General features: G+C 39.9%; 1 protein-coding gene across 11 annotated transcripts in view; it reads right to left on the bottom strand.

Annotated features, from left to right (window-relative positions):
- The window catches only part of nbeaa (neurobeachin a), a 113,491-nt gene extending 101,601 nt beyond the window's left edge, over positions 1-11,890 (bottom strand). For 10 of the 11 annotated variants that reach the window (XM_052567463.1, XM_052567456.1, XM_052567455.1 and 7 more), the window contains exon 1: positions 11,255-11,843. In XM_052567463.1, coding sequence (XP_052423423.1) covers positions 11,255-11,542 — 288 coding nt within the window. In that variant the 5' untranslated portion in view covers positions 11,543-11,843. Of the gene's footprint in view, positions 1-11,254 lie in introns of all 11 variants that reach the window. The other variant, XM_052567454.1, reaches the window with a different exon arrangement.
- Between the last annotated feature and the right edge of the window lie 633 nt (positions 11,891-12,523).

Here is a 12,523-nt window from a genome sequence, read left to right as displayed (position 1 = left end):
AATTAGAAAACATTACTGAAAAGCAATAGTTTTGAACACTGGCTGGTTATGTACTTGCTCAAATATTGATTTTGGATCAATTTTTAACCAAAAAAAGTTATGGACTGCAGCTTTAACAAAAACCTACTCAGAAAAATCCATAAACTTCAGGATGTTGTGCGATGTGAACCAAAAGTGCATTCATTTCCTGCAGCTATTCTTAGAAAATATATGGATTGATCTATATTATAATGTGTTTGTTACAGCAGAAATCACACAGGAACAGCCCAATTTTTATTTTGTCTAATTTATAAATACCTGCTATGCTATCTTGTAACTTTACGAATCTTGAAAAGATCTGCTGTTCAAAAGATTCAGTTGTGTTTGTGTCATGATATCCGTCCTAGAAAGTTCTTAAAAAGCCTTTATCAATTGCAGAGCCCAAAAAAACTACATAAGATTGACCAATTTCCTGCCATTTCCAAATCCTGAAGCACTGTAGTTCACTTATCTTAGATATTACCCAAAAGTATTGTGGGTGAATTTCTTGCAAGATCCACTAAATTGCACCAAAGAAAAGAATATAAGCTTCATTGTACTGTATTGGATGACTATTTACCTCAAGTTTGAATGACCTAGATAACACACTACACTCATATCGAACCACTTTATAAAACAGATCGATTCCATCTGCAGAAAGCGTTTATATTTTTTCTAACATACTATTTTTCAGGTCAACACAGTCAGAAAACCCCCATAAAACCAGTCTTTAGATGAAAACAAAAATACCAGCTGGGGTGAAACATCATTGGAGCCTGTTTAATTCTGTCCACATAGCATACCATGCTGCTTTTAGCGGGTGCAGGCAGCGGGCAGGCAAAAAACTAGGCCAACATGAATTTCATATGACTCTGACCAAGTACAAGAAAGATGTACTGTGCATGTGTGTGTGTGTGTGGTGGGGGGTTGGGCCGGGTGGAGCGAAAAAAATCGGCAAATCCGACATCATATGTGTAGTGTGGTGGAGAATGCAATTGGCTGGCTGCAGCATAAAAAGCCAGGGTGTGAGTGTGTGTGTGACTGTAGTATCAGCGAAAGTCTTTGCAGCAGAAAGACAAAGTGTTAGCATGATCAGAGCAGGCAAGTTACTGCCCCTCACTCGGTTCTCATTCCCAAACAGAGACACATACTAGCGTCTACATACATTTGTAGAACAAACAATGCACCTGGATTCTCTGTTCATTAGCATCTCCCTACACACACTTGTCATTTATTGTGTGTGCCATTGGTTAGGTGTGAAACACAAAAAACACTCTACCAGCAGTGCAAGCATCTAGACGCAAGAATGTGAGCACTTCTCCTTGAGCAGTTTGTCAGAGGGACTTAAAAGCATAATTTTTCCTTGCAGCCCTTTTCTATAATAGATCTGTTGCTGTCTGGAGCAGGCTGATGGAGAAATAGCACTGAATTAAAGAAATATGACCTTTTAGCAATGCTTCTGAGGAGATGGACATCTAGTCGTGGCTGCGCTGATGTGTTTGATATTACACAAACAACACAGACACTCGCAAGAGATAGAAAACTAGACAATCTGAGTCAAATGCCTTTGTGTTGATGTCGTAAGAGAGGTAGATGTGTGTGTATCCTAGAGGAGAGAGAAAGGTGTTTGTTGTTTTGGTGCGGTGTCTGAAAAGGAGGGTGTGGTTTGTTAGATGCTGCTGTAAAGCTCGGAGATTACAGTTGGGTAAAAATATCTCTTTTCTGATTAATTGGGATTCATTTTAACAATCTTGAAACCAATGATTAAAATCAGAAGATATTCAGTGTCATTAAGTGTGTTCAGTTCACAAGCTAGTGTAGTCTGATGCATGAACAAATGACTTTTTGATACAGTCCTTTTAATAATCCATTCAAAATGACACCTTTTTCTTCAAGTTTCTTCAGCAAATCAGCATATTAGAATCATTTCTGGAGGATCATGTCATGACAGGAATACATTACATGTATTAAATATAGAAATTACAATTCAATTGTATCAATATTTCACAAAATTACTGTTTAATCTTGATTTAAGAAAAAAAAAAAACGCAGCTTTGAGCATAAAGCTGAAATTCTCTGAGCCGTTTACAGCTGAAGTGTATTTTGAGCTCTGATTTCTTCTCAAGAACATCTCGTTTGGTGCAGAACAGCTTATCCGACTCATACCTGCCGATCACAGCTTCTAAGAGGCTTGTAATGTGTGGAGGTACATGACATTCCTGCCAAAACTGGATGTCTGAGCTAAATAGTCACAACTTTGTTCACTATCTGGGACAAGAAAGAGTTTTATCCAACTTATCTGGAGATTTGATTGTGACACTGCAGTTTTGCATTCCCTCATTCAACCTGGAAAAATAACAACCTGCAAAAACAGCCAAACCGTGTTATGTTTCATTCACAGCACAACAGCAGTTAATTCAAAAATGAAAACATGAACAGTTATAGCGATGAGCGCACTCCAATATAAGCATTTGTATTTGTTTTGGCTATTATTGTTCCTACACTAAACTGATTTGCAGCTGAAAACCATCAAATCTATTTTCAATTTCAATCATTTCAGCAGAAGCAGGAGTTTGTTTATCAGATGTTCAGAAAAATGGCAAGACAAAGCCTGTCTACTCAAGAGTCAGAATCATTCCATTCTATTCATTTGATTTTTTGATTGTTTTTTAAAGCTTACTCCAAACATTTGTGCCTTGTGTCTAGCCAAAAAGAGATTTGGATTATTCACAAAGAAATTGGGCGCCAAGTGGTACACTGAGTGCATATACAATCCATTACATTGCCTTTGGCAAAAACTAGTTCAAATGTTCAAACAGGTCTATTCTTTACCATCATATTATCTGACCCCTTAATCTGCTTTGACCTTGCAACAAACACTCCCAGGGGAACCACATGAAGAAACCCCTTGCCTGATCTATAGCTTACAGTCTAATTATAATATATAGATTGCCATACATAACTTTCACGGACAGAAAACCTTTCGGATTTATTCACCTTTGATTTGTGTGCTAAACCTCAAAACTAACACCTCATCAAACCAGTAAAGGAAGGCAAAGTAACTACCAGTGGAGATGTAGACTAAATAATGGTGCACATAACAGTAATGGCTGTGTAGCATTTGATTAACTTTATTTTCCAATGGACAGCTGTCAGCAACAAAGAAGCGTGGAATGATTCAGTTGAAATACGCTCCATATGGTACATGTTCCACTTACGCTGAGGTCTGAATTCTGCTGCCGTCAAACACAAGTAAATTTATGATCAAAAATCTAACTTCAGTGTCAGATTCTGGGCTCTCATCCAGAAAGATTGGGCATTCTGGAGACAAACGTTCCCAGCGTGGAGAAGCTTGACGATAGACAATACAAACTTATTGGTTTTGAAACAGCTCTGCAGTATCATTCAGATTACATTCATAGAGACTCACACTAGCTGAGATAAGAGTCGCGCCGATGAAGCTTCGTAAAGGATACTGAAGCACTGCCTGAATCACGTCACAATGGGACACTGGCTCCAAAATTGGCAGTGAGATGATAAACTGGACCGATCTAGAACTACGCTACAGTTCTTTTCTTAAACTCTCTTCTTTTATAACGGCCTCTCAATATGAAAAGCTCTTATGAAAGGGGCACTGCCCAAGTTGCCATTTTATCAAGTGGAACGTGGCAGCTGTTTGAAATCCAAACAAAAGGTCAAGATGAAAACTATGGGAAAGGAGTAAGAACGATGTTTGTGTATCTAGTCCAAGCCGAGGAGGAATCTGCTGCCATTTTTAGCATTTTCTGCACTGAAGTTAAGGGAATATGTGGTAAAATGTACTAAAAGCAGCTAAAAACTGAGACTGATCTAGCCCAAAGCCACATTCACACTAAGAATAATAAAAGATAAATATAACAATAAATACATACACATCCACACCAATTATAAGTGAGCTATTTAAGATCAAACTGATGCTTCTTTCACTGATTTTATCATTCTTCAAAAATAATTCTGAAAGTGATCCCAATGTTATTATTCCACTGTTTCGTTATTGGTATAGTTATGGTGTAGACTTGAATAAGACATATTATTAAAACTTTGTGGTTACAGTTATCATCCTTGGTGAATCACCCTTAACACAACATCATATCCAGGCACACTGTGACGAAAAATGATAAATCCAATCTGTTCCATATTAATATGGGACAGCGACAAAAACAAGGCAAAGCTAAATCTCGAAATAGCACACATTTGGCAAAAACATTACAGTGCAGAGCTGTGACACCACTAATAGTTCAGCTTTTGAGAAAACGTTGGATGCAAATGTCAGCGACCACGGTGTGGAGAGGAAGTGCTGAAAGCCCCCAGTCGTGTTCACCATGGGCGGCTAACAGGACATTGCTTTAACAGGAAACATGTCAAAATGAGCATGATGGTGGCAAGGTGTTGAGGGAAAACAGTTCATAACAGAGAAAGAGTTCATATAATATATATATATACCACAAATTTCGCACCTAAAGGAAAATGGGATCATGGGAAGTACATAAAACAGTCATTGAACTACAATCAATAAAAATGTTATAGCTCATGGTAATAAATATTGTAGTACATCTGCACATCAGGCATGGTCATGTAGTGCAAAATGATTTTAATCAATGCTGTGTCCTTGCTTTATGTCCATCAGCCCGAGGACAAAATATGGACACAGCAAGCTGTGAGACCCGTGATGCTCGGCCTCGTCCTTCCCAACAAATCTGACACATACTGAGTGATGTTATGCATATCTTTACAGACACCCTCTTGACAGAAACCATGACTTTATGTGTGCTCATCAACAAACTTTTTGTGAATGCATTTTAATGTACCACAAACACTTTAACTCTGTTCTTTATGTAGGAAATCCCAAATAATTTTCTATCTAGCAATGCACTGGTGACACAAAGCAATCTTTCTGCTTGTACTTGGACTGATCATTTTTACATCAAAACTCACATTACTGAATATCTGACTTACTGCATAAAAAAATTCTTCACAGAATTGCCAAGCGATGAATTGTGTGCCTGAATACAATTTATAAAGCACTTCTGTTCAAGAAAAGAGTGGCCCTTGCACCTTGTTTTGAATGCAATCTATCATTATACGTTGCTCGCAAAGCATTCTTCGTGTCAGACTGAAAGTATGGATCACTTCCATCTACATAACTAATGACTGAAGTCAATGATGATGAATGCCAGGAGCTAAACCTTGCCTGTATGCACTTCGGCTCTAATGAAACCACAAGGTTTAATGAAATTCCCATCTCAAGGTCTTCACAAAGACAGATGTTACAATTCAAGCTCAAGCTATTTACATCTGAACAGCAAATTTGGGCATACTGAAGGCCAGATTTCTTTGTTACAACAATAGCTTCTAGTTACGTCATAGCGATTTTAAAACGGATTTACCATTTAATGGGGAGGAATGTTTTCATTTCAGGGAACATCTGAATGGACAAAACTCTTTGTAGTGTAAGTTGAGCATACTATATTTTAAATGCATACACAGCTGTTCAAATGTTTGCTTGTTTGTTGGTTGATGTTTTTTTAATTAATACTTTTATTCAGCATAGAGACAAATAAATTAACAGTGACAGTAAATACACTAACAAATGCAAAATATTTAGTTTCAAATAAATGCTGTTCTTTTGAACTTAAAAAAACTAAATCCAGAAAAAACGTATCATGGTTTCCATAAAACTATTTTTCAGTACAACCATTTTCAACACTGATATTAATAAGATACATTCCATAAGCACCAAATCAGAATATTAGATTGATTTTTTAAGGATCATGTGACACTGTTGACTGGCGTAATGATGTTGAAAATTCAGCTTTGCATCGCATGAATAAATTCCATAAAAAATATTATTGAAACAGAAACTGTTTTCTAAATGGTACTAATGTTTTACAAGATTTTTCTGTATTTTTGGTCAAATAAATGCAGCCTTGTTCAGCAAAAACATCCCACAATTTTAAGTGGTGTAGGGTACATCTCTTACCTTCTCACCATTTCAGAGAATACTAGCATACAACATCAAATCTAATATAAAAGCACTAAAAGCCACAATATACAATTTACAGTTTACAAGTCCTTTAACTCAACTGTATCAGACACAGAGAGCACACATCTCCTGCTCTCTGCAAGCTTTCAGCGTTGAACGATGACGCAGCACTGTCACAGGTTAATGCAGGCACTTTCATTAAAACAAGAGATCAGTCTTACAGTAGGAGGTAAAGAAGATTACCACAGCTTTGGTTGCATATTTATTAGCTACTGTCACATCTGCTGGATCTCTGAAATATAAATGTACAGTAAACAATCAATTAATTGATTATGCGGCTTATCCGATTGTGAGGGCCTGAATTTAAATCCGCTTCTGTATTGTTGTTTAGTTCTGCAGACAAACAAAGTGATCCTATAGGCTACCTGCACTGTGCCGTTTCACGCTCCCCTGTGCTCTTCTGACCTTAGAGATTACAGGTCCTGTGGAAGGAAGGTTTGCATGCTTTTTGTGTTATGCTGTGCTATATATCATACCGTTCTATGCATGGTTATGTCCTGATAAGACTGAATGAGCAATTTAGAGCTGTGCTGCTGTCTCTGTAGCCAACAAGGACTGTATGTGCTGACTGAGCACAGCATCCTGACCTTGGTGATTCTGCAGAGTGGATGTGAATAATGAGATGATCGCTTTGGATGGACAACAACAGCTCAACCACAAGAGACCGAAGGAGAAAGACGAGAGGGAGCGAGAGATGCTCCTAATGTGTATTTAAGGTCCAATATCAGGTCATTTAATATCAGGTCTTGTAAAAAAACATGTATAAAAGAAAAAGAAAATCATATTTTTCAATGCATTCTCACCATAATATCTCTTTAGGTGACATATCATGAAAATCAGATTTTTTTTGTGTGTTTCAGTGCTATAATCGGTCCATCTACAGTACCAACCCAGAAAACGTGAAAAAGAACAACCCAGTACATTTCTTTTGGTAAGCCTTTCTCTGCAAGCTTGTGAAAAAATGAGCCGCTGAGATTATGTAGATTATGTAGAAGATTAAGTAATGACTGCTGAAATTCAACTTTGCCACAAAAGGAATACATCTATTTTAAATTGTAATAACGTTTCAAACTATTACAGCTTTTGATAGTAAAAAAAAAAAAAAAAAATCTTACCAACAGGAGTGTAACGGTAAAATAAAAAATATATCCCATTACACAGCATTTTCATTGTGGACAGATAAAATGCTTGATGCTAATTGGGTCATGATTTAAGATGAACTGTAACGCACTAATTTGCTTAGTTTAAAATATTTACTACTTTTACACACCAGTAGCTTTAGTGTCAAACAAACTACTATGTAAATTCTCCTGTCCAGATCAAAAAACTGATCCAGTTGGCTGGGAAGAGATGACAACAGTTGGTATGGTGGGAAGCAAGCAGCAAAACCCCATGGTGCCGTGTCCATGGCAACTATGATGCTTTGCGAATGGCTAGGGAGTCTAAACGTCAGGCCCTCTGTGGCAGTCTGTGCATGTGTGTGTGCATTACGTGAGGAGAGAGAAAGAAAGGGAGAAAAGAGAAAACACGACAGACAGTGAGCAGATTGGCTCAGTGTGCCTCTCACAGGAGAAACTGAATGGCGGGAGGTGAAGGACGACCACACATCAAAGACAGACAAATAAAATTACTGTATCATAAATAACATTACAACTCCCTCGCCGTGCACCCAAATTGCCACTAATATTATAATTGCAGCCTACGTATTTTCAGTAACCATGTAAAGTAAACTGGAATTAATGTAATACAGTACAAGAAGCAAAAAGGCGAAGCCCATTTCCTGATTTATCTGAGGGTGAACTCCGCAAGATTGCAGCTGCGACTACAATAGTAACTATGTCAGTTCCATAGGGAGCTGTGAGCTCTGCATACAGTCAGGGAAGTTAGCGTGTGATCCACGCTAAATAAAAGACACTCAGACCCTACATACATAAACAGAAGTGCTTTGAATATAGACCAGCGGTAGGATTACAGTAAGAAATTGGGACTTAAAATACATCTGGTAGCTAGGCTGCTTGTAATAATCTAGAGCATGTGTGTATTAAAGTACATTTGCATGCTAGCGTGTTGTCTGGCATTCTATAACGCAGCCGCAACTGCAGAAACTGCCCTCATGAAGAGGGTCACACGCACTTAAAAATAAAGGTTCTTTATTGGCATCAATGGTTCCATGAAGAACCTTTAATTTTCATGGAATCTTTCCACTGTACCAAATTGTTTTTCACAGTAAGAAAAAATGCTACTGTTCAATGAAAAGTCTTTTGGGGAACCCAAAATGACTCTTCTGAGGCATCCCTGTGAAACCCCCCTTTTGAAACCTTTATTTTTAATAGTGCAGAATACTCTTTCATCCCTATGCCAGATCAAGACCAGTCATCTCTTTTCCAACACCTCCTGCGTGTGTCATTTGTTCTGAAGCCGGGTGGCGGGATGTCTGGCATAGCACTGTAAGGCCACGAGGTTGAGGACGAGTCTAATTACATTCAGGGGCTAACAGCAGCGCTCCACATGTGTTCTCTGGTCTGGATTTCAAAAGCAAGTAGAGAGAGAAATGGGCTTTCGAATCTAGCACACTTAAATTGGGCCTCAGCATTGAGAAACTGCCAGGAACGAAGCCTAGAATACAGAAACAATCCGTCATATGCAAACTCTTCAAATGCTTTCAAAAGGAGAGCAACCAAACCAATGGCGGATCTTTTTTCCTGAAATGAATGAGACCTCTCCCAAGACCTTTTGTGGAATCGCCAATTAATTAAGGTTATCGTTACATCTGCTCTGCTAAATGGCATTCAGCATCAATCGATATTGGCTGTACTCTGGCACAAGCCGTGGTTTCAGACGAAGCTGAATAATACATAAGGCTTACCCCACCTACAGTTGTGTATCGGCATTGTGCCAAACGCCATGCAGTGCTTCTCTCTTGTGCACAATGTTATATTGCTTTACAATCAGCACTCTCTCTTACAAAACTACTTTTTTTGTAAAAAATGTAGGGAACTAAGAATTTCCCTTTAGGGAGTATTAACGACTGATGGATTGTGGCGACTTGCAGGAATAATAATCTTAGTTTACTATGGTATTTTGAAACTATTTATGCACATTTCACAAATAAATCTCCATTGTGACTGAAGCAAAGGCTAAAGGCAAAAGTGACTAAAGGCCCCAAATGTTACAAAAAAAAACCCGCCCATTTCTAGACTTGCTGAGTGGATGGCAAGTGACTCGTTTTAAATGTTCATCCGCTCTCAAATTCTGTAAAGGGAAGTATAGCATACAGTTGAATTCGCGTTAGTATTTCATTCAGTATTTCAATCGCCGAACTCTATGGAGTCACGTGACCCGGCAGCAGCTCCAGCCAGGGAGAGATGGAAGCGGCTCTCCGCTGTGCTGCTGCGCTACTCTCTCCAGTTTAAATCGCGTTGGCTCGAGGTTTCAGAGCACATCACCACTGCAGCAACCCCCACCCTCCTCCTGCTCCGCCACCTGCTTCCACATGCACGGCTACAGCAACTCTGCATCCCTGCGCATAGAGCAACTGCTGCAGCATCCCTTAAGCGGACTCGCCATCGGCATGTTTTAAACACCCAGCTCCCCACGACCGACGTCTTCTATTACAGAGTAAACGACCCTATCGCTGCAGTAATCACTGATTGTGACCGTAAATCGAACGCTCACGGTCTATATAGTGCATATAAATTTACCCAGCAAGCGTTGTAAACACGTTCTGCCAAATCGTGGAATGGTTGTGATAACATTTAATCCTATGACAAATGTAGAGACGCTTAACGTAATAAATAAGTTTTCATAACGTTGCACGTATTCTTCCGCGGTTTTAGGGGCAGATACCTATATATAGGCTACCTAAAAATATTAGCTTACATCTAAATGTCCTCAAGACATTATTCTCACGAGGTATTTCCAAAACTTCCAAGACATCCTGAGGTAATTTTCCAAAACTTCTAAGACATCCTGAGGTAAAATTGTAACCTCAGAAAACCTGTCCTCCTGTCAAACTCTGTGCGTTCGCAGCTCGTTTTCGTTTCAACCATTCAAACATCCATGTTTTCATACACAAAGACGAAACGTTATCAATATTTTTTTCACACATTATCTGCCACTGAACTAAGACGAAAAAAGACGTTCCGCGTTGAAGTCTAATAGAAATGTAAAGATTAATACATTCCATTTTAGATTTTTCATGAACCCATATTGGCGTTCTAAGATTCGAGGTGTGGTTTCTTGGACTTTATTCAGTGTGACGTTACCTGACTGCAACCTGTAAAAACGTTTGGTGCTTGCTGGCAACCTGCTTCCATTAGCAGCGCTTTAAGAAGGCCTGGCTCAACCAATTGTAATTATTGATAAGGACGTCGGTAAAAACCTCTCCGTCCCTTCCTTCAAAACAGCGGTCCTCCCAGCATCCCATGCAGCGCTCATTACTGAATCTGTGTTAATACGTTTTCGAAGCCGTTTCATAACAAGAATTCAGTTAAAAGCCCGCTTTAATCCACCTCGCTCACCAGCCTGTGGCCTCCATGAGCAAAAACAGCACCATATCGACACAGATGAGGTTATAACAGGTGCCAAAACACAAACAGCATACAATTACGTAGCCTATCACAGGCGGCACGTTAACGCGTTCTGAATATTAGTTACACCCACTATGGGAATTAATCCATGTACGGCTGCGTAACATCTACCCACCAGTCATATTTACATATCGAAAAACGAATCCATATTGGGAAATATCGTTTAGTAGCACAAGACTTATGTTTCGTATGTCGTCTAGGCGAGAATTATGAATCTAACAGCATATTCTGCTAGGAGAAAAGATGCATTCCCTGATTTGGCGAGTCATTATTGCAGGCCGGCGTGTTGATACACTGTCATTGGAACTGCAAATAAACGCAGCGACCACTGTGTAATAGTACGCTGGGAAATGAATTCTGACGTTATGCGTACAATATTTTGACACCCTAAAGCGAAGCCGGCAGTGATGAATCTGACTGGGATGTCAACAAAAGACAGGGTGACATTCCTCCAGGGAATATCTCTGGCTTTGGTGCATTTGATCAAGAAATCAATTCTCATATGACATCATCTTATGCGCGCTTAATAACACATGCGTTCAGTACACTCTATGCAGATGCTTACCAGATTTAAAACTGTCTCCACGATATCTCTGTTGCTAACCTCGCCGACCTGGATCAAACCGATGAGCACGGCGAATTTCATCTTGATATTCCGGATCGGAACCGAGGGGTTTATCACCCCGGCCGGTAGAACCACGGCGCCCGATCCAGACACCATCATGTCCCCGGTGACGGAGCCCGTTACGACTTGCTGCCCCGAACCCGGCGGTGCTGTTGCTGCCGGTGTGGGGGCTTCTCGGTCCGTGAGCGAGGCGGAACACGGTGCCAAAACCGGTTTCTCGCTCGACATTTCCGACCCGAATCCCAAAAAGGAGCGGTCGCCTCGGTCTCACCTGCTTTTGTATCACCGAGCACTGAGCAGCAGCATCAAACACAGATGAAAAAGAAAAATTCTCGATCAGGTGTCCTCCTCCGCCGAGATCTGCGCATCCAGACCCGATTCTCGCGGCCGTTCAGAGGGATGCACAGGACGTAATTACGTCTTGCGTTTGGCGAAACGGTCCCTCTCTCTTCCCGATATCTGCCGAAGATCGGTGCGATGTCGGGCTGTGTTGTCTTTCTCAGGACGCCATATTGACGCCCCCTGTCTGCGGGAGCGCTCACCACGCCTGCGTGCTGCTGCCCGCCCTGTCGATCACCAAGCAGGAGCACGTGCGGGCGTCCCGTTAATAGGTGTCCCAGGCTCCCGCATAATCACATTAATGTAATGTAGAATAAATAATTGTAGTATGATTATTTTGGACTGTTAAACAGATGTAAATAATGCTTTTGTCCAATGATGTAAGCATAATGTAAGTGCTCCCTGACTGTCACATAACTTGAATGAATATTTCTCAGAGTTTATTTTTGAAATCTATATTCCATATAGACATATGCATAAAAGTAATGGCTACCATGAAACAACTGTAACTGACCACGAAAAAAGGAGAAAGATGTTGGTTGTGAACACACCTTTTGTTGAAAAATATATAGCCTATGTAACCTATATATGTTATAAAAAATAATTAGGCTACAGTATATACAGGGGTTAGACAATGAAACTGAAACAGCTGGTTTTAGAGTATTTATTAGTATGGTGTACAGCCTCCTTTTGTGGCAAATACAGACTAAATTAGTGTTTGGAGTGAAAAGCCCCTTTCACATGCAATTCCGGAAAATACACGGGTAATGTAGATTCAAGATGTACACAGTGGCCAGAAGGATTTTAAGCCATTCCTCTTGCAGAACAGTGGCCAGGTCAGTACGTGATGCTGGTGGAGCAAAACATTTC

The sequence above is a fragment of the Carassius gibelio genome, chromosome B10 (genome assembly GCF_023724105.1).
Source record: "Carassius gibelio isolate Cgi1373 ecotype wild population from Czech Republic chromosome B10, carGib1.2-hapl.c, whole genome shotgun sequence".
Classification (NCBI taxonomy): domain Eukaryota; kingdom Metazoa; phylum Chordata; class Actinopteri; order Cypriniformes; family Cyprinidae; genus Carassius; species Carassius gibelio.
Note: the sequence above shows the minus strand (reverse complement) of the source record. Positions and strands in the feature narration are given on the sequence as shown.